General features: G+C 46.3%; 1 protein-coding gene across 1 annotated transcript in view; it reads left to right on the top strand.

Moving 5' to 3' along the window:
- The window catches only part of LOC144111339 (uncharacterized), a 415,712-nt gene that overhangs the window by 341,689 nt on the left and 49,663 nt on the right, over positions 1-24,360 (top strand). Inside the window, exon 2 of the mRNA XM_077644647.1 lies at positions 12,156-13,079. Coding sequence (XP_077500773.1) covers positions 12,179-13,079 — 901 coding nt within the window. The 5' untranslated portion in view covers positions 12,156-12,178. The remainder of the gene's footprint in view (positions 1-12,155; positions 13,080-24,360) is intronic.

The raw sequence follows: 24,360 nt of genomic DNA on the forward strand, positions 1-24,360 counted from the left end.
TCCGGAGTGCCTGCATGACTGCTGAGGTTTCCACTGAGTCAAATTCTTTCTCGTAATCAATGAAGGCTATAGGTATATAGGGTTTGGTTATATTCTGTGCATTGCCCTACCAACTGCGCTACGGCGACGGCTGTCCCATCTTCTGCTTTCGGGCTATTTATGCTTGCGTGTAACCGAACCTTGAGACGATCTCGGTTCTGGTAGTCTTGATGCCATAGGTAGCATAAGAGGGCACAGTTTCCGCCCTCGCCGTTCAATGACAGCTCCACGTCACACTCGCGGTAATGCAGGACGTACTACGTCCACCGCTATGGACGAGGGTGGCGCTGGTGAACACTCTCAAGGTTCGCTTACACTACACATAAATTGAAAACTAAACATTTCGACAGATTTGCCTGTCTACACGTAAATACCCTTGAAAGCAGAAGATGGGACAGCCGCCGTCGTAGCTCAGTTGGTAGAGCACCGGACGCGAAATTCGGTGTTCGTGGATTCGGATGTCACCGTCGGCATGGTTGTTTTTTCTTCTGCTTTATAATTAATTGTATATAAGCGAAAGATTAATCACAGTATTATTTTCACATTGATCAACACTACAAATTAAAAAAATAGAAACATTCCCCTATGCACTTTGGTTTCGGTGGCTGTCGGCTTCCTTCACACCTTCTGATTCAAAGTGTCGCTGTTACAATTTCTCTCAGCTTTAGCCCATTTATATTTACGAATATTCTTAACTAATCATTTCTGGGTCACCTTCTAACTGGCTGCTTTACACCGCATACTGTAATTTGAAACTGCAATGTCGTTTTTCAAGGCGTGCGTTTGTGTCAGGAATTTCAAAGACAGCGCCTGGTTCACAGCATCCTCTCTCTAACTGTGCTACAAAACACATTAGTTTCCTTGGTAGTGCAGTTGAGCCTCGTTATAATGAAATCTAAGGGGCGCCACAAAACATCCTTTACAGTCGTTGCTTTGTTACATCGCAACTTACTTTCATATAACAACGAGTTTATACGCCACCGAGAAGAGCGAGGACAACCCAGCTAGCGTTCAGCATGCCGCCGATGTTTGTTGAGGGAGCCTTCAACACGCGCAGCGAGCGCCCCCGACACAGCCGAATATGGGTCCACCAACCCAATATGTACCCCCGCCAACGCGCGCCCTTGTTATTGCCGCGGCCGCGTAGGCTTGGGCGCCCAGAAGACGGGTCTTAGAGGAATAATGTCGAAGGTGATAGGAAGAGAGACCCCCTTTTCTATGGGGTGAAGCCGATACGGGCTGCTGTAAAAGGCGGCACGTGGCGGGTATTTGGGCACGAGTATCCGTTTTGGTTGACTTCCCCGCATGACGCTCGAGAACACAGTACATAACACTTCAATGCACGATTGCCGTGCGTTGTGAAAAATCTACATACCGAAGGCTAATGAAACCCATTTGAAAATGACTCTCAAATGTCTCGAAGGCAAAGGGTCTCAGTTTCTTTCTTGTTCCTTTCCCACCGCGGGCGGGGGCGTTAGTGATTGGTTCTATTTTTGCCGAGGAGTGTATGCAACGTGCACAGAGCTACGCTAAAACGCTAGTCCTTCGCCATCTAACCTTCGCACCCGATTTACTGCTTTGGTTAGGCCGCCTTCTGATCGCCTGAAGTAGTCTTGTGCCTTTGCTTTCTACCACTCTCACTGATCTGGGCAGTGGAACGCTGACACCGTCAAGCACGCAAAACGCATTGCCAAACGGTGAAACCATGGAACCAGAACACGAAAACGGCACAGCGCGCTCACAGCGGGCCGTGTGCAGCGAGGAGGTTGGAGAAGGGGCAACTCCAGTGACCTTGGCAACCCTCGAAGTGCAGCATAGCGCAACTAACCGCGCGTACCGCTCTGCGCGGGATCTTTCAGCGGGCCGCGTACCCGAGTTTCGGAGAAAATGAGTGCGCTGGCGTCACAGTTTTGTCGTGCCGAAGCCGATGAATCACCTGGAGAAACGCATCATGCGGGCCGCGCTAGAGGCAGGATTTTCTGGGCATTTTGTGCGATGCTCAACAGAGCGGGTTATACGCAGTAGTTTCGTTTTGCCGTGTCGAATGGGTACGGAAGAGTTGAGCGCAGTTACAGATCAATACACTCAAAGAAAAGTGACAAGTGGGGCTCGCTAGTTGTTCGTTAAATCCGTTTGAAGCAAAATTTGACTTTGTAAAAATTAGAAATCAAATACATAGGCTCCTTTGGGAAATTACAAGGCGAATAGCAGTTCCCACTAGACCACCAGTGCATTTAACATACGATATGATCACACTGGAGGCCTTCGTTAGTGAGTGGCTGGCTGCGGTGCGGGTAACATATGATTGATTGATTGATTGATTGATTGATTGATTGATTGATTGATTGATTGATTGATTGATTGATTGATTGATTGATTTTATGTATCAAAAGAACACGTTGCGCTACCAGGGACACCGTGACAGGGGGCTCAGGATTAATTTCGGCTTACTGGATTACTTTCATTAAGATCTTAGTGCGATGAAGTTCTTGCATTTCACCTCGTTGAAATACAGACGGTATTGAATCCGCAACCTCGTGCAGAGCAGCCGAAGGCTGTAGACTGAGCCGCAGTGACAGTTGGGTGCTGACACTATGATTAGGATATTATTCATGGCTTACATGAGTATGCTGCATAATTGCAAAGATGTTCACTACTTCAGGCACCATCTGATGTACCGTTCTAAAGGCGCGTGCTAACAAAAGCTAACGCTACTGCAACATGGTTCGAGCTGTCGGTTCATTATATACAGACGACGTCACTTACTATTTCATCTAGATGTGAGACAGTATTTCATTTTTGTTTCTCCGTCACAACATTCCCGCATCCTACCTGAGAAGGATAGCGAAAGAACGGCGCTAAAGCTCGCCCCTTCTGTCTGCTTGCAGTGTGCGCCGTCCAGTTTTGCAGAAACGCTGTACTCTGTTCAAAACTTGGCGCAGTCCTCGGGTAGGTCAGCTGAATGAAAAAGTTCGTCCCCAGGTCCCTCTTTGTGTTCCGGTATCGGACGCGGCGCAGAAGCTCGACTTAATAATTCACCCCGCGGTGATCGCGTTCGCTTGCTCGCACGTTGGCTGCCTCGAATGCGCAGCGGGCTAGCTAGGAGGCCATCGGATGTTGCCGTCTCCCTTTCCTCCTTCCCTGCACTTCCCATCAGTGAGAAGAGTAAACTCTCGCGGCTTGCTTTGTTTTTGGCGGAGCCCAGACACCTCCCATAAATGGATGCCCCGGTGGGCAGCGGTCCTCCTGTATACTCTCCACTAAACGCGCGCGCAGCCAGGAAGTTACTGCGACGGGTGAAAGCTGGCCGGCTCCCAAGTGGGCGCGCGTTTCCATCAGCCGCTTATTACCGCGGGGCCCCGGTCTGCTCTCGGCTCTGCTGAGTCCCGCAAACTCGGCAGCCCCCGCAACCGGCTGCGCGCGTGGGCACCGGCGGGCTGCGGCCCGGCTGCCCCCACGGTCGGCGACTTAAGCGCGACCGGTCGGAGACGGGCGGCAATTATTGTCCCAATAAGATCGCCTTTGTGGAAGCGTGGCTTGTTGACGGATGCTGCCCGACGTGCAAGTGGCGGCTGCGCACTAGCCTCAAGCGTGAAGATAACGCCGCTGGGAGGAGGAGGAGGAGGAGGAGGAGTGAGACCACTGGTGACCCGAGGCAGGAACTGGGACTGAGGCGCTTTCTCCGACTGCATCCGCTCCGGCGCACCTTCCGTTTATCGGGAATGGCTTATTTCATTACGCCTTTCCTGATTTTGTTTTCTGATAGCAGGATCTGCGTGCACTAAGAGTCGAAGTATTAGTTTACATTGCTATTGTATTGTCTGGCGCAAAATAGCACTAGTAGCGGTAGCAGTAGCAGTATAAGCAGCCGCAGGCAGTAGTATTAGTAGTAATACAGTTAGTAGTATCACAAGTCACAGTAGTAGTAGTAATAATATTATTACTATTAGAAGTCGTTTTAGCAGGGGTATTATAGCAGTAGTAGTAGTAGTAGTAGTAGTAGTAGTAACAGCATTAGTCGGGATATACTATGCAGCAAACTATATAGGTATGGATTCCGCGGTCACTTTTATGATTTTTTGCATAATTATCTGTCACAGCGGTCGCAGATAGTCTGTATAGGCGATGATAAAAGTGAGGTAAAGTTCACTCAAGCAGGAGTACCACAAGGATCAGTGTTATCACCATTACTATTTAACATCTATGTTAATGATTTCAGCTCGGTTATTCGCTACAGTAATATTTATCAATATGCAGATGATACACTTATTATTGCTAGACATGTAAATTATGAAAACGCTGTATCCCTGCTGCAGGTGGATATTACAGAATCCATGACATGGTTCCAAAAAAATCAGATAAAAGTAAATCCATCCAAGACACAACTGGTATGTTTTCATAATCCGCTGCGAAATATCGGACCAAAAATACCAGTTTATCTTCATTCCCACAAATCTTTCTCCTGCTCATGCCCTCCTGTTGAGTACACTGATTCAGTAAAATATCTTGGAGTCTACTTCGATTCAGACTTGGCGTGGAACAAACACATGTCCTTTATATGTACACGACTTCGTCAAACTGCTTGCTTAATGTACCGTTTACGATCGATCGTTCCACTAAAAATAAAAAAAAACTATCCTGCATTCTTTAGCATACTCGGTTGTACGGTATGGTATAGCCTGTTTTTTCAACTGTTCATTGTTTTGAAAAGATAAAATTAATGGTCTACTCAAGAACATTCTTAAAAGTATTGCCTATAAAACCAATCCCCCTGCGCCTGGGCTTACATTGTTTAAGTATTTAAAACTTCCGGATTTTGACACCCTTTTTCTCTCCTACACTGTACCCAAATACTTTTGGAACACTGACTTCAGACAGCGACGCAGCATCGGGAGAACATTACGTACCAGCTCTGGTTTTGAAATACCTTCCATGAGAACACATTACGGAAAAAGCATAAGAAAGTACTACATTCCCCACACATTTAATCGCCTCCCTAAAACAGTATTACAGCAAACAACACGATCCGGAGTAAAAAGAACGTTAATTGAACTTCAAAAATAATTGGTGCATAGTGCTTTAATTCTGTGTTTTTTATGATGTTTTGGAGCATCCGATACAGTTACTTTCATTGTGTATGTGCGCAAAGGCATTGTTCGATGTTTGATATTTTTATTTTTTTATTTTGCCTCCCTGTTCATGTTGACAACATTGAAAAAAGCATTAATATGCATATATCATTTGTTTAACATACTTGCAAAATACAAGTTTGAGGTTCAGTGTTTTTCTCTAACAGTATGTTTGAAAGCTTTTATTTTAATGAAAAAGTGCATACCATTGTCTCCGAACGCATGGAGCTGCCCCGCTGCTGGGCACTGCCATACAAGCCATGTAGAGGCTTCGGCAGGCCCGGCAACATATATGTATTCCTTGAGGAGTAATAAAGATTTATTATTATTATTATTATTATTATTATTATTATTATTATTATTATTATTATTATTATTATTATTATTATTATTATTATTATTATTATTATTATTATTATTATTATTATTATTATTATTATTATTATTATTATTATTATTATTATTATTATTATTATTATTATATAGATATAATGCGGGCCATTTCCTATAGAGACATGCTCTGGAAACGGTGTAAGCATGCCTCAAAAAATAAACACCTCGTCTTGAGTACAAAACCGCACGAAATAGGGTAGTTGCCTTAATAAGATGCACGAAGCGCCAGTACTTTTTCGAAAAATTTCATCAGTCGTCAAGGAATCCCGCAAAAACATGGTCACTGATAAATTATCTTCATGGCAAGAACGCTGCATACATTTCCCCAATCTCGTTTTTTCCAGGCGACTCGGTCGAGGTTGCAGATAAGTTCAATCAACTGTTTGCACTGGCTTCCGAGAATGCATCTTCTTGCCAGGCCGTCCAATACACGCTTAAGGAATCTATTTCAGCGTCCGCTTTCCTACCTAGATTTTCAGAAAATGAACTTCACCAAATAATTTTCAGCTTTAAGCGCAATAAGCCTCCTGGAATCGACGGCTTATCTGCGAACCTGCTACAAAGGAACTTTGCAGCATTATCCAATGTCCTGCTCTTCATGTTAAACGGTTTTCTTGATACCGCGCTTATCCCCAAGGAGCTTAAAACTGCGATTGTTAAGCCCTTTTATAAAGGAGGAAAAAGGAATGACATAAAAAACTATCGGCCTATTTCAATCCTACCCATACTGTCTCATATTCTTGAAAAATTCCTTTTGAAATCCATGTTGTCTTTCGTTGAGAAATTTTCAATTCTGTCGACTCGACAGTTTGGTTGTGTGTCCGGTCGTGGTACGGTAACCCTTCTAGAAGAGTTCTCTGATGAACTGTTTTCGGCTTTTGACCAAAATTTGTTTAGCGTTGCTTTATTCCTGGACATATCAAAAGCTTTCGGGACAGTTCATCACGGGATTCTTTTACAAAAATTATATTCCAGCGGTTTTAGAGGGCCATTTTACGTTGTCCTTAAAAGCTATCTCGCCGAACGATCACAAGTAGTTGTCTTAGACGAAATTAAAAACGCAAGTGGTAAACTTCCACTGAAGGCCGGAGTTCCTCAGGGTTCTATATTATCACCTCTATTTTTCAATATATTTGTTAATGATTTATCTAGGGTTGTTTCAAAAGGTTTAATATTTCAATACGCTGACGACACTGTTCTGCTCTCAAAACATATTTCTTACAGCATGGCTGTCTCGAATCTCCAAGGTAACATACACAAAACAATGGCTTGGTTCGCTGATACCCATTTAAAGGTTAACACCTCAAAAACCCAACTCGTTTGCTTTAGATCCCCTTTAAAATTAACCGCTATAAACGCGCCAGTTTTTCTACACAGTCACAACTGCCATTCCTGTCGATGCGTGCCAACTACCTACGTGAACTCGGTAAAATACCTGGGAGTATTCTTCGACAGTGATATGTCGTGGCACACTCAGCTATCACATGTTTGCGATAAGCTCAGGAGCGCTGCATGGTTGTTTTTCAACATCAAGTCTCTCGTACCGTTTCCAGTAAAAAAAATGATAGCACATGCTTTGGTCTACAGCACCCTTCGATATGAGATTACCGTCTTTGCTTTTTGCCCTACCCGATGGCAAAACCGCGTGGATTCTTTGTTAACGAACATACTGAGAAATCTAGCCTACAATAATCCGTCACTCAAAAATCATAACATCTCGGCGCTTGGCTTGCCTTGCTTCTGGTCTTTGTACAAACTGTGGTGCTACGGCATTTTTGGTTCAGTGATTTTAAAACGTGCTATACAGCCCCCCGAGGCCTTCGTAATAGTGTTCGCTATGTAGTGCCGCGATCCTCAACAAGATATGGTGAAGCTAGACGCTGTGTTTACGTGCCGAAAATTCTGAACGATTTTCCAAATGAGGCATTCTCGATTCAGTCAAAAAAGGCATTGAAAAAGATTATTTGTTCATTGTAACGCGGTTGTTTCAATACTTCTAAAAAGTATTGGTCATCACCTCTGAAATATGTTCATCTTATCTTATGTGTATTGATTCTTGTCTCGTGATTTGCTCCTTGTTTGTGTTTAGCCTCTTAACTGTTAATACCCTTGCATTCACCCTGTTATGCGTCGAGTGAATATTGCACACTCGTCCGCTGATTTTGCCGGGCCAAGTCCTTCAAGCCATTGCTGACTTTGACAGGCCCGTTTCTTGTACTTTGAATTCTTTTGTGCAATAAAATAATAATAATAATAATAATAATAATTATTATTATTATTATTATTATTATTATTATTATTATTATTATTATTATTATTATTATTATTATTATTATTATTATTATTATTATTATTATTATTATTATTATTATTATTATTTGCAGCAGCAGTAGTAGTAGCAGCAGCAGCAGCAGCAGCAGCAGCAGTAGTAGTAGTAGTAGTAGTAGCAGCAGCAGCAGAAGCAACAATTTGTACTGCCAGAAATAAGGATAGGAGGAGGAGCAGGAGAAAGACTGTAATGGAACAGGAGAGGTCTGCCTAGTTCTCGGCCTGTGATGCTACTCCAGGTGAGGGTGAAAGAAGAGGAGAGTAGAGAAGAGGATGGTAAAGAGGAAAAGAGAAAAAGAAAGGGTGAATGGTGAAATCAAGCACATGCACTCACGCACTCACAGACACACACACGTAATTGTCAAAGAATGTCCGCCAAACCCTTGTCTCTAAATAAGGATAATCACGAGGGCGACGATCATCGCATGTTTTGCACATTTTGGTCCATTACCTCTCGCTTGCGTTGGCGGAAACCTGAGACGCGCGCTTCCTTTAGTCGCATGAATTACCCGCTCTTCTTCCGGATGAAGGAAAACAGAACAACGCCCTTTCCGCAAAGGAAGGAAAAGTTATTACGGGAAGGGCAAGTGGGATGGCCGTTTGCCGCGAAGCATTGTACGCACGACCAGCGTCCACGGCCAATGCTCGCTCCTTGCGCCTCGGTGTAGGCGCCAAAATTAGATTTCCTCTGCGCGGAAGTCTTGACTTCGTTTACTCATAATCAGGTTTACGTTTTAAAAGAATTTGTCCGCCCCTACTGAAAGATTCCGCCGCCGTCTTTTCTTTTTGGTTTTGTGCGCTCTTTCTCGGTCTGCGGCGCGCTTTATTTATTGTGCGAGCGCCTCTAATCTACGTACTCATTAACGACTCGTGGTTTTCCAATGCCTTCCCCCCCCCCCCCTGTATTGTATTTTTTTTTTCATTCAAGGACTTCATTTGAATAAGACCGGACGTGTACAATTGGAAATTCAATTTCCTGGAGCAGCTTCTCGTCGTAAAAACCCTATTACTCGTACTCCTTCCTCTGGCACTGTTGCTGTGTATTACATATTCCACTCGGCTCACGGTACCAAGCGGAGCCCTTATTGTCTGCTAAGACGACATTCTCCAGGCATTTTACTTGAACGACCACTTGCCTCGAATTATGATCCATAATAACGGCTGATTCAAGCGAATTACCGGTGTAGACCACAGAATAGCGCCTGCATTCTGCGAATAACGACCTGTACGAACTTTGCGAGCTTTGCGACAACAAGGGGAACTCGCTATCATTACCACGTTTGATGTTTTCAGAGGACGCAAATTTCATTTGATTACCCTAAAGGACCAAGGAGCGGTGCTACATAAAGGGTGGTAGGAATATAAAAACATAGTCACAATAACAGGGAACTTTTTTTACATTTTCAACGAGCTGTGATGAGGCAGCAAGGTTGTTTGGAAGGCCGTTCCAGTAAGGCCGCTGTGCGGGGAGAAAAGGAAATTTAGAAAGGGAGAGTGCGTTACCGTGTACCGGAAACTTGCAGCTGATAAGGGGGGGGGGGGGGGGATATAAGGTGCGCTGCGCATAGGGCTGTGAAAAAACGTGTGAACTAAAGATAGGCTAGCAATGAAATGAATCCGGATACTGTGTTTAAGAAAAAAGCGCGGCTGTCACAAGAACGCGATGGACAGATTCTAGAGCATCAATAAGATAAGCTTGATGAGAATTCCAAACGGGCAATGCAAATTGTAGTTTAGACCTGACGGATGATTTTTCGGCTAATTATGTGGACGGCGCTTCAGAAATCCTAACATCCTGTTCGCTGGCGATATTATGTCAATGACATGCAATCTCTCTGAAATATTGCTTGGGCACGTTACGACCAAATACTCGTGTGACTCAGCTACCTGTACAGGAACTTCAAATATTACGTGACGAATGACAAGAGGATTACGCGGCGACGGTGGATATACAGAAAATTACACTACGTGGTTTGGTTTTGTTTTTGGGGCGCTTTACGTACCAAAGCGACTCAGGCTACGAGGGACGCCGTAGTGGAGGGATCCGGATAATTTCGACCACCTGTGGTTCTTTAACGTGCACTGACATCGCACAGTACACGGGGCCTCTAGCATTTCGCCTCCATCGAAATGAGACCGCCGCGGCCGGAATCAAACCCGCGGCTTTCGGGTTAGCAGCCGAGCTCCATAACCACTGAGCCACAGTGACGGCTGCACTTACGTTGATTCAGTTCCATTAACCACTCGTTACGCTACCCCTGAACAGCATTAAGATCATTTTGAAGGGTAGGTTGGTCAACGGCGGTAAGAATAGCACGATAAAGTACACAGTCGCCAGCGAACATAAGTTAGTTAGATCTTATGTGTGACGACACATAATTCATGTATATCAGGAAAAAGTAGCGGACCGAATATAGATCCCTGCGGGACGCCCGACATTACTAATAGTGAATTAGAGTTCTTAGTGTTAAGGGAGGCAAACTGGGAATGCTTAGTCAAAAACTCTTCAATCCACTTCAGAATATAGGGTGCAACCTTTATAAGGAAAGTTTTATCAGTAGGCATTTATGGCGTACTTTGTAAAAGGCTCTATTAAAGTCTAAAAATATGACATCAGTCTGTAAATTAGAATCAATGTTTGCGTGTTGCTCGCGTAACGATGTGATGAGTCTCGCTGGAGTAATCCCGGCGAAGCGCGTACTGTGAAGTATGGAAAATGCTCTAATTAATAAATGCAATGATGTTGGTATAGGTTACCTGCTCCATCATTTTGTGGCGAATACTGGTTAGAGATGTAGGGCGGTAATTTTGAGGTGTTACCTTGTTACCTGATTTTCAGATTGGAACGACCTTCCCGTGTTTCCATTCTTCGGGCAGTTGGCCTGTGAGCAGTGATTGGGCGTATAACAAGCACATCAGAGATGAGCATGTGTAACTTAGGTTTTCTTCAGCATTTTAGCGTTCATATCGTCGATGCCGGCAAATGGTGAAAGCTCCATGTTTTCTATTCGTGCAAAATTCCTGTTGAAAAAAAAATGTGGGAGGAGGCATAGCATCACATTATAATTGCTAGGTTTGGAGGAAATGTCGGATCTGTTTTGCTGCTCGGTTGCTGGCCCGAAATACACGAATTCGATTCCGGCTGCGGCGGTCGCGTTTCGATGGAGGCGGAATAGCTAGAAATATGTGTACTGTACAATGGAAGTGCACGTCAAAGAACCCAAGGTGGCCGAAATTATTCACAGTCCTCCACTACGGCGTCCATCATAGCCTGAGACGCTTTTGGACGTTAAACCTTATAAACCAACCGACCGAGCAAACTACCAAACCTGGTAAAAAGAATGTTCGAAATGACAGAAGGAGAATAAAATCGGGTGACAATAGCGTGACATAAATTACAATTTCGAAGCCAAACAAACAAGAAAAGATACAACTATGCTGACCTCTGTTTCTAAGGCAAACATGTATACAAGACAAAAGCCAGTAGTTTTATTACATGCCCACTTTGTGTTCGGGACGTGGGCTGACTACTTGCTGAGCTTCGCAACCTACAAGACTTCCCAGAAATTGTCGCGTCTTATCAACGATATTAAGGTGTAACGTATCATGAACGAACCGGACACATGTTGCGAATAACGTTGCCCTCGGAAGTAGTACGATGTGAGAGACGACAGCACTTAAAAGACAAGAAAATCAGAGTAAAGTGCATCTGGTTCTACGTAAAAAAAAAAAAAAGGCGAGAAAAGAACGACAGCCTAGTGCTCGTATAGATCTCAGTAGTCGGAGTACTGCTGTCGGGTCCTGATGCCCAGTTCTCTCACCCGGCGTGATGAGGTCGCTCGACATTATTTATTTCCATATACTAAAGTAAAGCCGGTTTTAGCCACATGAACGGCTGTTTGCACCTATCTGAAGACATCACATGTAGCGATGTTCGGCATGGCGAGGAGAAACGAATCATTTTTAATTGTAAGTACGATATATTCCGGCTGTTAAACCAAAAAGGAATGACACTGATGCATACGCTCAGTCGGAACAGCAAGTAAAGAAATTTCTCAGCTTGTCCGCGTTGCTTAACACTGTTAATGCTGACTGTGCAATGAATTTAAGACGCACTTAATTATCTAGGTTAGTATCCTCAACACTCTTCGTGGCCTCTGTTTGACGTAACCTTCATTCTGCCTACCGCTCGAATGCATGCACACGTGCGCCGCGCTCGCAACCATTGCGAGGCGAACACTTGTGAACCGCCAGCGTTCTCCGCAGGGCATCCACCACCAGTCGGCACGATGGGCGCGCTGGTCTGCCGGAGCCGGGAACCCGCCGAGCCGGGCGCCACCGTCCTGACGGATTCGCCCGAGCTTTGGGCCAAGCCTGCGGCCGCCTCGCGGGGCCAGGCCGGCCGACTGCCGTGGCACCGGACGCGACGGGCCAAACCGAGCGGCCCCGCCGCGGTCGTGTCGCCGACGGGGGACAACTGCCCGTGCTGCTGCGCTGGCGCGGCGGCAGCGGCCGCCGCCAAGCTGCAGCCGGAGGGGACGCCCCTGGAGCGGGCCGAGTCGCCTCCCAACAAGATCAGCTTCTCGCGAAGTGCCTGGGAGACGCCGCCATCGCCGCTGCTGGACAAGACAAGCTCCGTGCACGAGGAAGAGCCTCTGTACGTGGAAGAGGCCACCGACCTGCTCACGGACACCGAGCAGCAGTGCCAGTTCGCGTTCTCAGGCAGCGACGACATGACCCAGGTGGAGGAGATCACCGAGAGCGGCGGCGAGCCGTGCACATTCTGCACGCTCTACCCGGACGGAACGCTGGCGACGACCGACGACGACGACGACTTCAAGGGCGCCGCCGAGCAACTGTGTGCGCTGTATCCTGGCGCAGCTCGCCAGCCCGCGGCGGCTGGCGAACCATGCAGCCTCTGTCTGCTCTTCCCGGGCGACAGTGGCGCTGCGCCGCGAGACGACGCGCCCAGGGCGCTCGACGACGGTTGGTCCAACCTCGACGAAGAGGTGACCATCATGGTGGACAGGGTGTCCAGTCTCAGCTCCATCGTCGAGGAGAAGCTCAGAGTGAAGAACAAGACCAGGCAGGACGTGTGGAAAGGGACATTCGGCATCTACGTTCACCATGCCAAGGACGGCACCAAGAAGATCGTCATACGCGACGGTTGGACATCCTACCACATCCAAGGTAACGGCCACGTCCCGCCGAAAACGAGCGCAGCTGCTCGGTTTGGCGGTAGTAGATTACTGAAAATGTTTCTAGAGTGCAACTTGTGGAATTGCGTGACTAGGTTCGCAGCCTGCTGTAGAATGTGTATGTTATAACTCTGCTGGGACTCCCATTTGGTTATGTAAGTTTTTTGAGTCCTCTGTTCATGGTAGTGACGGTAACCGTAAACTCCAGCAAGGTTCGAAGGCGTTTACAAATCATAATGAAATGTTCCGCAATTACGTTCCGAACTTACTTGGAACGATCAGCAGCTGCACTTTCAAGTTGATCCTCAGCATCACACACGTTAAATAAGAAAGTTAATCAAACTGCACAGCTGCATACAGGAGTCCAGCAGGTAAAAAAAAACGCATTTGGCCGTGGTCACTCCTGCATCGGCATTCTGTCCGTTGGACGACTTCCATGCCGCAGTAATTCAGTCTGAACTGATGCGAGCAGATTGTTGCTTTCCCGCACATTTTCTGCTCAGATTCCGCGTAGTTTCCTCTACTATGCATGTATTTTATTCGCAGTACGTTAAGGATTTCCATCGATAGGAGGATGTGAATAAATGCAGTTTAGGCAAGCAATACCGACAGCAGAATGTGCTGTCGAATAGAACGGCAATAAAAGAAGGGACTGAGTCGGGAGAGCGTTGTTCCACCCCAACGCTACTGCCAGTGCTGCTTTGTATCAGCTCTGTTTTTCGCACTTGTTGCAGTAGCTGTCAGTGAAAATGAAGTCCGCACATTGAAGTTTGTACTGCAGGCGTTAGTCAATCAATCTAAATTTATTAATTAATAGATTATTTGATCGTTTTTTTTTATTGTTTACTAAGTATTGTTCCTGTGGAAACGGCATCGTTGTGTTTGAGGAAGCATTCTTCCAAGCAAAAAGTCCCATCGTACAAATCACAATAAAAAAGCAGTAGTCACATCCCGATATAAACGAAAAGAGGTAGAAAAGAAAAGGAAACAACAAACTGAATTGTGAAAGTGGGTCATTTTATGCGCAGCTTACTGAGGCTTGCTGAAAACAAATATATTGATTAACTGTCAGATGCAGCGATGTATAAAAAGGTATTGCACTGAAGTGACGTGAATGATGAAGACATGATCTTGCAGCAAACATGGTGTACTATAACAAAACAGAGCGCTACTGCTAGGCGACTTTTATGCATCTGTAGCACGTCAAGCCGGAACGAGCGTCTTCGTGTAAAGTCTGGCCTCCTCGCCTTTCCTTTCGCTCTTTTCTCTCTTGTTTGTGTGCATCATCAGCTGCCAAGTTACAACCTGCCAGTGCCTCTATGCACTCAGCTGCGCTTTGAGAAATAATCTTAGCAATTAGACCTGCAATGTTTGGCCCAAGGCCCACATATCGGCTCAAACACACGTACTGGCTTTCAGGTACTCAAGAAGGAAACATGCTGACACGAAAGACGTGGGTTCGATTCCGGCCGCGGTGGTCGAATTTTGATGGAGGTGAAATTCTAGAGGCCCGAGTACCGTGCGATGTCAGTGCACGTTAAAGAACCCCAGGTGGTCGAAATTTTCAGAGCCCTTCACTACGTCGTCCCTCATATCCTGAGTCGCTTTGGGACGTTAAACCCCCATAAACCAAACCAAACCAAACCAATCAATAAGGAAACAAGGGAAAGAGAGCTTATTGGTTCATTATTTGAAGTTTGCTGACGCAGGAACCGTATACAAGAGTTTATCATCAAGCGTGACGTTCCTTTGTTGTCGTTGAGTGTCGGGTTCGTGCTTTTTCTACCGTCAGATTTCGCAGTATGTACCAGACATCAAGAGCCTCATTGTTTGCACTTCAGTGTTCTTTGTAGTGCAGCGATATCAAATGCCCGAATGTCATCAGCCCACTGGAGAAGAGAGGTGTATTGAATGGCTGTAGAAACAGCAGAGATCCAAGAACAGAGCCCCGAGCAATGCCGTTGCTGGCAACGTAGAAGAAAACCACGTTGATGTGAACTTTTTCTTGTCGACCGCTACCGAGAATAATTTTCAGAACACTCATTAGCAGAGCTGCAGCCATGCACGTGATTTTCTTCTACTTTGCAATCCTAGACACTGCTGTCGCTGTTGAGCCCCAGAGTTGCGTATGTTGAGTTACAAGGTTTGCTACGGCGCCTCAACCAAGCCACCAGTCACTGCATCTGGCGAAACCTCGGGCTGTTGTCTTACTACTGTCGTTTTCTGGCAAACGAAACAAAGAACTACAACAATTTACGTTGCCAGCAGCATCGCTGGAAACAACAGTAGGCGCAGCAATATTTTCAACACAGCGCCCACCTTTGTTCAGTTTTTCCCCCGGGGAAAGAAGGAGGAGGAGGAGAAGGACTTTAATGGAACAGGAGTGGTCTGCCTGTTTGTCGGACTGGCATGCTACTCCGGGTGACGGTGAAAAAAAAGACACGAACATATACAATGTGTGCATACGCTTACAGATAACCGGGAGGTGGTACCTTAATCGCGGCCTTTGTATTTGCCTGCTGAGCGAAACACTCACTGAGCTACGCGTCTTGCTGTGACGGCCATTTTATTGGGTTTGTTTGTGCGCAGGCCTCCATGACACTGTTATAGGAACGGTAGTTGGAGCGGATAAATGCAAGACCTGCCGGTGAGATGTCTGCAGCGGTTAAATATACCGGCAACGTTTGCAAAGCTTGTCCTTGTCGCGCACACACTAGTGGTGCAACCCACCGGCTGTGACGTCAGACAGCGCACGCGGCGTTTCGTGAGGCAACCCAATTCGGTCCACATATAGCTCGATTCGTCGCGCACTCGTGAGCTCTCGTGACGAAAGGCCATGAACAGCCGGGCGTCCCCCTTCCTTAAATGGGACACTTGTGCACCCGGCGGTTTCCGGAAGCGCGGAGTCGGGGGAGGGATACAGCGGCGTCAGCAGAATTGAATGTGTGTTTCCCGAGGGGAACTTTCAAGGGGTGCACCTACAAAAAGAACGTGAAAGGTGTGCCCGGAACGAGAGCACTATTTTGCGCACGCAGTTCATGTGCGGCCGTGTACTGTGGAAGAGAGAGGGCGGTTAGATCCCACGCACGACAAATGTTTTTTTTTTTTAATCTCTCGCCAGGTTAACGATTGCCCTGTGCTGGCAGCTCAGTTTAGAATCGTTATTTATGGGGTTGAGGGCTACGACAGAATCGTGACCTCTTTGCTGGGGTGATTAAAGACAGCTAAGTAGGCCCGATACTGCTGTGAACAGGTTAGCTAGCCGCAGCAGGTTGCTGTATATCTGGGGACCTATACAAGCTTAAAGGGGCACCGGTTCGCGAGCGTCGTAGACATCGCTGATTGTACTGCATGTGCCAGCACCTTTGGAAAATTTGATTTTGGCACTGCTTTTTTATCACTCATTTTTTTTCTTATATTAGTTTATGAGATATATCTTAGCTGTTCTTCCCTGAAGGGGCATAAAGAAGGAAAAACACATGTCTAGATCGACCTGTACTGTGCAGCTCCCAAAGCCGCTGCGACCAGGAAGGCAAAAAATGACGATGAAATCCCACTGCACATGCTTAAATCCAGACCATTTTTCCAGACGCCCAGAACGTGTTCTAGACAAACGTTTTGTCCTCTGTACGTTTCAGAAGCCAAGCGCGGTATACTGCGGCATATACAAAGTGTCAGTGCTGGGAATCTGCTACTTTGCGATACTAACGTCCTTCGGCAACGACTACTCAAGCTGCCTGGGCCTCAAGTGTTGCGACGCAGCGCAATGATCTGGCTATATAAAGTTCTGCGATAGGTATATTGCGTTCGTTTATATGTTTTATTATTATGGGCTCAGAAAACCACTTATGTTCCAGTCATATGTTTGTTTTAAAGCAGTGGCGAGAAAAAGTTGTCCCTACCCATTTTTGTAACGATGCAGAAGCTTCGATACATTTTGCATAGAAGTGACAAGCCTTCCTTTAAAAAAAGCCGACGTTCAGGTGCGAGATCACATCGCTCCGTTTATTGTGCACTAACGCGTTTCATATGGCCTATATATGCCTGAGCTCAGTTGCGGAGACAGTGAATTTGCCGTATTTTGTCGCCCCGTGTGAATAAACTTTCACCGCGTTTTAATCACAGAGAGAACACCTTCACCGAGAGCGGAGATATTATGAGCCAGAAAAAGAAAACAGAAAAATAAATTTGGAAAGCGAAATTCGCGCGTCGACATTGATTTTTGTGAGCCGATTTCAGAGGCTACGGTGCACCGCCATTCACTTAGAAACAGTTGCAACCTGTCCACTTCGGTGCGGACGTCACGAATTCCAATCTCCGGGCGGGAGGATTTTTCAACGCGATTTTCTGGGTGATAAAGGCGTCTAGCGCTGCCTGAAAAACGTGAGCATACTTATAAAGAGCCAAAGAATCAATTTTCGCCGTGAACAATACTAGCATTTTGTTGTCCCTTTAACAGGGCTGTCCTCGGTGTCCCTTTAACAGGGCTTCCGTCCTTCCTGATACAACGGTATACAAAGTGTTTCACCTAGGATTTTACACAGTTTTTCAAAATAGGCTTTTTGAGTTAGAAGAGCGTTTTTTTTTTCGCTATAGCATTGTCAACGGTGCAGTAGACCAGAATACAGCTAAGATGTGCTCACTAGCAGGCTGGTTAAGTAATATTAAATAGTTAACTTTTTAACTATTACTTTCAGACTCCTTAATTATTGGCAGGCGTGTAGCCCACTGCAAGTAATATCCGTATCAGTTTTTGCAATTTCGAAAACGCGGTTACCCTCGGCGCTGTGGCAAAACAAACTTTGGTTATTTCGACGAGTTACGTCAGCTGAAGAGGTTGCTTTGCCTGCAAGCTTCTCGAAAGCGCATCTATTTTGGTGGGGTGTAGCCAAATTTTGCTGGGCCACAGCGCGGAGACTAACCCCATTTTCTAAATTCTAAAAACTGATATAAATATTACTTGCGGAGGGGCTACATTCTTCTCAATAATTAAGGCGCCTAGCAGTAATAAGCTAACTATTAAGTAGTAGTCAACAAGCCTGCTAATTAGCATATTCTGATTATGCACTAAACCGCAGATAATGCTTTTCCGAAAAAGCGCCTTCCTAACTCGACAAGCCTATTTTTAGAACTTGTGTAAAGACTTGGGTGAAACACCCTGTATATTGCCGCTTAAGAAGCTGACGAGACTCTTCTTTTGCACAGCTTTACTAGAGAAATCCTTTTCTTAGTACGTTGACTGGGAACATTTTTCGATGTGCTGAAGTCCTTTCGCAAGCAGTGAATCATGAAGAAGCTCGATGGCGCACAAAATGCAAATAAATTATTCTTCATCAGCATTATCGTTGACGCGCTGAGTTTATAAGCTACACTTGTTGCCACTTTAAGCACTCAAAAGCGGAAAGAAATATGAGACAATGAACAGGCCTCAAACCCGTTGTCTTAATTCCGTTGTCAGCTGCGAGTCCTACATATGTGCGTTCCCCAAAAACGAATACTGTGATGCGATTGCATGGGGACAGACAGCGCCTTGAATGGCAAAATAACTTTTCTACACACGCGTGCTTCGTTGTTTCCTTTGCTGCCTGTTTAGTACAGCAGCACATATCTTCTGTGGCGGAGCAGGGCTATATACAGTCGAAGCGGCGGCCTTTAAAATAAAGGCACAATGAAGTAAAAAAGAATTGCGTGTCCTGAGATTTCGACGGGCGTAGGAGATCGATGTGTAGTCCAAAATAAGCCTGAAGCCATCCATTCCGGGTCCCGCCCCTAGACCATGGTGCAGCTTTGATTCCTACGCCACTGACCCGAGTTCACTTTTTATTGGTCTCATGGCAACTGTACAGCGAACATCTCGTCTAAGGGTTATACTTTTGGCTGCTGTTTGCTTTGATTTGGCCCGCCATAGCACGAGTGCGAAGGCTGGTTAGTGCGTGACAGCGGAATAAAGTATCGTTAATAGACGCAGGTCGAGCTGCCTGCTTCTGATTCATGAAAAAATAACTTCCTGCAGCAGCCTTTGGCTCTTGAGCACAGTTTTAACTTCTGCATTCTGCTGGGAGCTATGGGGTTTTCACTGTACAGTACACGGCTGCGTACACAGGCAAAGACCGAAGGTGCTGTGTGAGGATTCACGTCGCTTGGCAAGACATAAAGCGCATTGTCATTGTTTGTTTGTTTTTTGGAAGCACATATCGTCATTGTGTTTCCATTTAGATTGGACATATCTTATGGTGGTTGATAACTATAGCGATAAGAAATTAACAGATTGTTTCCTTAGCTCACTAGGATTTCCCTTTTACTACAATTCTTTTTGCGGTAGCTCGTGCATACAGCGCTTAGAGTGAGCCCTGTGTAGTGCTATGCAGCGTGCTTCTTGCTGCTCGTTCTTTGTTACGTATTTTCGTACGTCGCCTTCTAAACCCCAAATAGGACTGAGTGTGTGTGTGTGTGTGTGTGTGTGTGTGTGTGTGTGTGTGTGTGTGTGTGTGTGTGTGTGTGTGTGTGTGTGTGTGTGTGTGTGTGTGTGTGTGTGTGTGTGTGTGTGTGTGTGTGTGTGTGTGTGTGTGTGTGTGTGTGTGTGTGTGTGTGTGTGTGTGTGTGTGTGTGTGTGTGTGTGTGTGTGTGTGTGTGTGTGTGTGTGTGTGTGTGTGTGTGTGTGTGTGTGTGTGTGTGTGTGTGTGTGTGTGTGTGTGTGTGTGTGTGTGTGTGTGTGTGTGTGTGTGTGTGTGTGTGTGTGTGTGTGTGTGTGTGTGTGTGTCGTCTAAGGACTATACTTTTGGCTGCTGTTCGCTTTGATTTGGCCCGCCATGTGTGCATATATATATATATATATATATATATATATATATATATATATATATATATATATATATATATATATATATATATATATATATATATATATATATATTGTTACGGTGTGGGATGCCACGGGGTGGCCACGGGCCCGCCCAGAGAAATATAGCTGCAGTACGGAGGAGAGCCGGCGAAGCAAGACCGGCGGCGGCCAAGCTTTCTCGTTCTATCTCCCTCGTGCTAGAGCCGCGCGCTCGCCGCTCGCGCTCGCTCTCCGCCTCTTCTTTTATTCCCGTATCAATATATATATATATATATATATATATATATATATATATATATATATAATACATATTTAGGAAGCCAACAGTCACCGAAATCAAGGTGCATAGGGGAATGTTTTCTTTTTTTAATATCTAGTGCCAATCAATTAGCTTTTTTAACGAAGATTACTTATAAAGCAGCAGAAAAAACAACCATGCCGCCGGTGGGGTGCGAACCCACGACCTCCGAATATCGCGTCCGGTGCTCTTACCAACTGAGCTACGACGACGGCTGTCCAATCTGCTGCTTTCGTGGGTATTTATGTTTTGCGTGTAAGCCAACCTTGAGAGTGTTCACCAGCGCCACCCTCGTCCATAGCGGTGGACGTAGCACGTCCTGTAATACCGCAAGTGTGACGTAGAACGTCATCTAACGGCGAGGGCGGAAACTGTGAGAGAGCCCTCTTATGCTACCTATGGCATCAAGACTGCCAGAACCGAGACCCCCGTTAAGCTATTAGCAGACAAGGCAAATGAAGTGAGGGGCTCGTTTGACAAACATATTTAGGAAGCCAACAGTCACCGAAATCAAGGTGCATAGGGGAATGTTTTTTTAATATCTAGTGCCAATCAATTAGATTTTTTTTAAAGAAAATTACGTCCACCGCTATGGACGAGGGTGGCGCTGGCGAACACTCTCAAGGTTCGCTTACACGCAAAACATAAATACCCACGAAAGCAGCAGATTGGACAGCCGTCGCCGTAGCTCAGTTGGTAAGAGCACCGGACGCGATATTCGGAGGTCGTGGGTTCGGATCCCACCGGCGGCATGGTTGTTTTTTCTGCCGCTTTATAAGTAATTTTCAAGGTAGAATCAGCGGCGCCGTGAGCTTAACTACTCACACGTGCACTGTGCCTGAAAACACCCACCAAAGAAAAAAAAAGTGGAAAAACATCCGAGTTCGGGCAAGTGTGGTGTGGGAGGTAAATGTGAATGGCGTGAGCACTTAGGCAAGGGTTCTTCAATTGCACCCCGTCGGCAAGGTAATCGAACTGGGAAGATAGGGGCGGGATGGGGTAGGGAATGAAGAAATTTGTGTGAGCTTGAAAAAGATGTCGCTGGCAAGAAACGACCGAGGTATGTCAAGCTGGCTCTCGTAATGTCAGCAACGGCCCTGCAAGGGGCGGATGGAGGACAATACACCTGGACTTTCATTAATGCCGTGAGGAATTGTTTCAAATTTGTAAATGAAGTACGACTCGCGTTGTTCTCTTTCCCGGGTGTTCTGGAGCCCACCCTGTAGGACTGTTAACTTAATTGCATCAAATAGGTGGTTTCGCTCATTAATGTGTTTTGACAAGGGAAGGTTGGGTAGGGATAAGATATGCGCGCGGTGGTTATTAAAGCGAATTCGTAGAGGGTTGACGGTCTGTCCAATGTACTGCATACTGCACACACTGCATTTTAGGAGGTATATTACGTTGCAGGAATCACGATCAAAGTTGCCATTAATTTCCCATTTCAAGCCTGAAGCTGTGCTTACTGCACAGCTATGGCTAATTGAAGCGTTTTCAATTTTGAATCATATATATATATATATATATATATATATATATATATATATATATATATATATATATATATATATATATATATATATATTCCACAATACTGCAGACCCTCATTTGAGTCCAGGCAGGGAGGGCAGAAAAATACATTCACTCAACACAAAAAGTTACATCGTAAAATACAGAACAATAAAATTGTGTAATATAGTACATATATTTAAAATAGCTCACAGAGTGCCTTGTCAAAATCAACAGCCTACATCACCTGTAGAGGCAGGGCGTTCCATTCGTCAATATAAAAACTGACAATTGGGGTTTGATGCCGCTGAAGGAGAGAAAGCAGACGGAAGTCGAAGCTGACGAAGTTCAGTTTTGGCGCTCACGAACGCTTCACTTCTGAGCTGCGGTGTGCTAACAAATATATATATATATATATATATATATATATATATATATATATATATATATATATATATATATATATATATATATATATATATATATATGTGTGTGTGTGTGTGTGTGTGTGTGTGTGTGTGTGTGTGTGTGTGTGTGTGTGTGTGTGTGTGTGTGTGTGTGTGTGTGTGTGTGTGTGTGTGTGTGTGTGTGTGTGTGTGTGTGTGTGTGTGTGTGTGTGTGTGTGTGTGTGTGTGTGTGTGTGTGTGTGTGTGTGAACGTATGTACACCTATATTCAAACATTCCTTACTAACCGCACGGCCGAAATTCATTTCGGTCCCTACACATCCCACCCATACACCCTTAGTGGTGTTGGCACCCCCCAGGGATCTGTCCTCTCCCCATTTCTCTTCTATGTCACTTACATCCCCCTTGCCCGCAAACTAAAAACCATCCCTCACCTTCTGCATACACTCTGTGCTGATGATATCAAGCTATGGCAGTGATGGAGACATAGAGAATACTCTGCAGTCAGCAGCTACCCTCACCCTAACACATGCGCGGAGTATCGGACTCTCATGCTCTCCGAAGAAGTCGGAGCTTCTTATACTCCACCCCACAACCCGAAACTGCCCCACATCCCCCATAACCATGACACTGGAAAACCGGTACATCCCGGAGGTGCACACTCTCCGGGTACTGGGCCTCCACATCCAGAACAACGGAAAAACACTCTCACCATCCACAAACTCAAGCTGACGGCGGTGTCGATATCCCACCTAATCCACCGAGTTTCTGGACACCACCGAGGCATGAAGGAGCATGACCTATGTCGTCTCGTTCATGCCTTCGTTCCCAGCCGCTTTTTAAAGCGAAATTTATTGCCCAAGCGCATCAATGATGGGTGAAGGTGTGATGAATGTTGTAGTAGAGATTAAATCAGCCGCTTTCTCTCCACGCTGTCCTGCCTGAAAATCCAGGGCACAGAAATCTCCACCCTGAATTGCCATGATCCGAACAGCATTTAAGACAGCACTACACCTACCCCTAAATACCTCAACCGAAAAACTCCAGTTAGGCCTACACAACACGATAGGTGAGCTTATCGAGGCCCACCGACAGACACAATACATACGTCTCGCGAAAACCACCATCGGCAGACACATCCTACACACCCTCGGTATCAGGATACCAGCCACGGATCCCACACAGCTCCAGGTCCCCCCCCCCCCATACATTCACCACGAACTACTTATTAAACCTCTCCCCAAAAACATGCACACCACCTACCACGAACCCCGCCGCAGAGCTCGCGCACGGGCGCTCCACGAACACTGGCACGGAACCGGATGCCGTGTGGATGGATACCACATGCACAGGTGAGGACGCTGTTGTAGCCATCACGAACCCCTCCCTACAACCGAATGCCACCCTTCACATATCCCCCACTGCCACTTCGGAGGAGACTGAGGAGGCCGCCATTGCCCTAGCCATCACGCGCAGGGAGGCCCGGTATATACTATCAGACTCTAAAACTGCCATACTAAATTTTGCCCGCGGAGAGTTCACGTCCCTGCATTTCGCATACTGAAATCCCTCGCCACACACCCGCCCCGCCACATGGAGCTCATATGGGTGCCTACCCACTCTGGGAATCCCGGAAACGAGGCTGCAACGCTTTACCCCGAGGTTCTCTCAACCGGGCACCGGCGGCCTCCGATCTAGGGTTCGCAAGGGAGCGCATGCATTCATTCAGTGAACTGATGTAGGCCTGCAAAGCCGACCGTCGGCTTTACCCCCCACCCCATCCCTCCCTCGAAAATTATCACCAGACACTTTAGAGGCAGCTCCAAACACGCACCTTACCCTCCCCTTATATACGCTCGCGCTAACACCAACTTCGCACAAACCCCTCCTGTACCCTCTGCCACCACCCCAAAGCCACTTTCGATCATATCATTTTCCTCTGCCCGGCGGATCCTCCCCCGCGGGGGCCTGGAGCACTTACCACTTGGGAGGCTTGGGAGACCCTACTGCGCTCCGAGGACCCGGCCAAGCAAGCCATCGCCACAGGCCGGGCTGCCAGCGTCATGAGCCTCCGGGACATGAACGTTTGAGTACAGTGGGGCCGTGCGGGGGCCCAAGGGCCTGCATGTCCTAAACTCCGCTGTGTCTAATAAAGTTTCCACCGCCACCACCACCCCCCAGGGGGGCAGGGAGGGCGCGCTGCCTATCCAATGTGCGGA

Source organism: Amblyomma americanum, chromosome 1, assembly GCF_052857255.1.
Source record: "Amblyomma americanum isolate KBUSLIRL-KWMA chromosome 1, ASM5285725v1, whole genome shotgun sequence".
Taxonomy (NCBI): domain Eukaryota; kingdom Metazoa; phylum Arthropoda; class Arachnida; order Ixodida; family Ixodidae; genus Amblyomma; species Amblyomma americanum.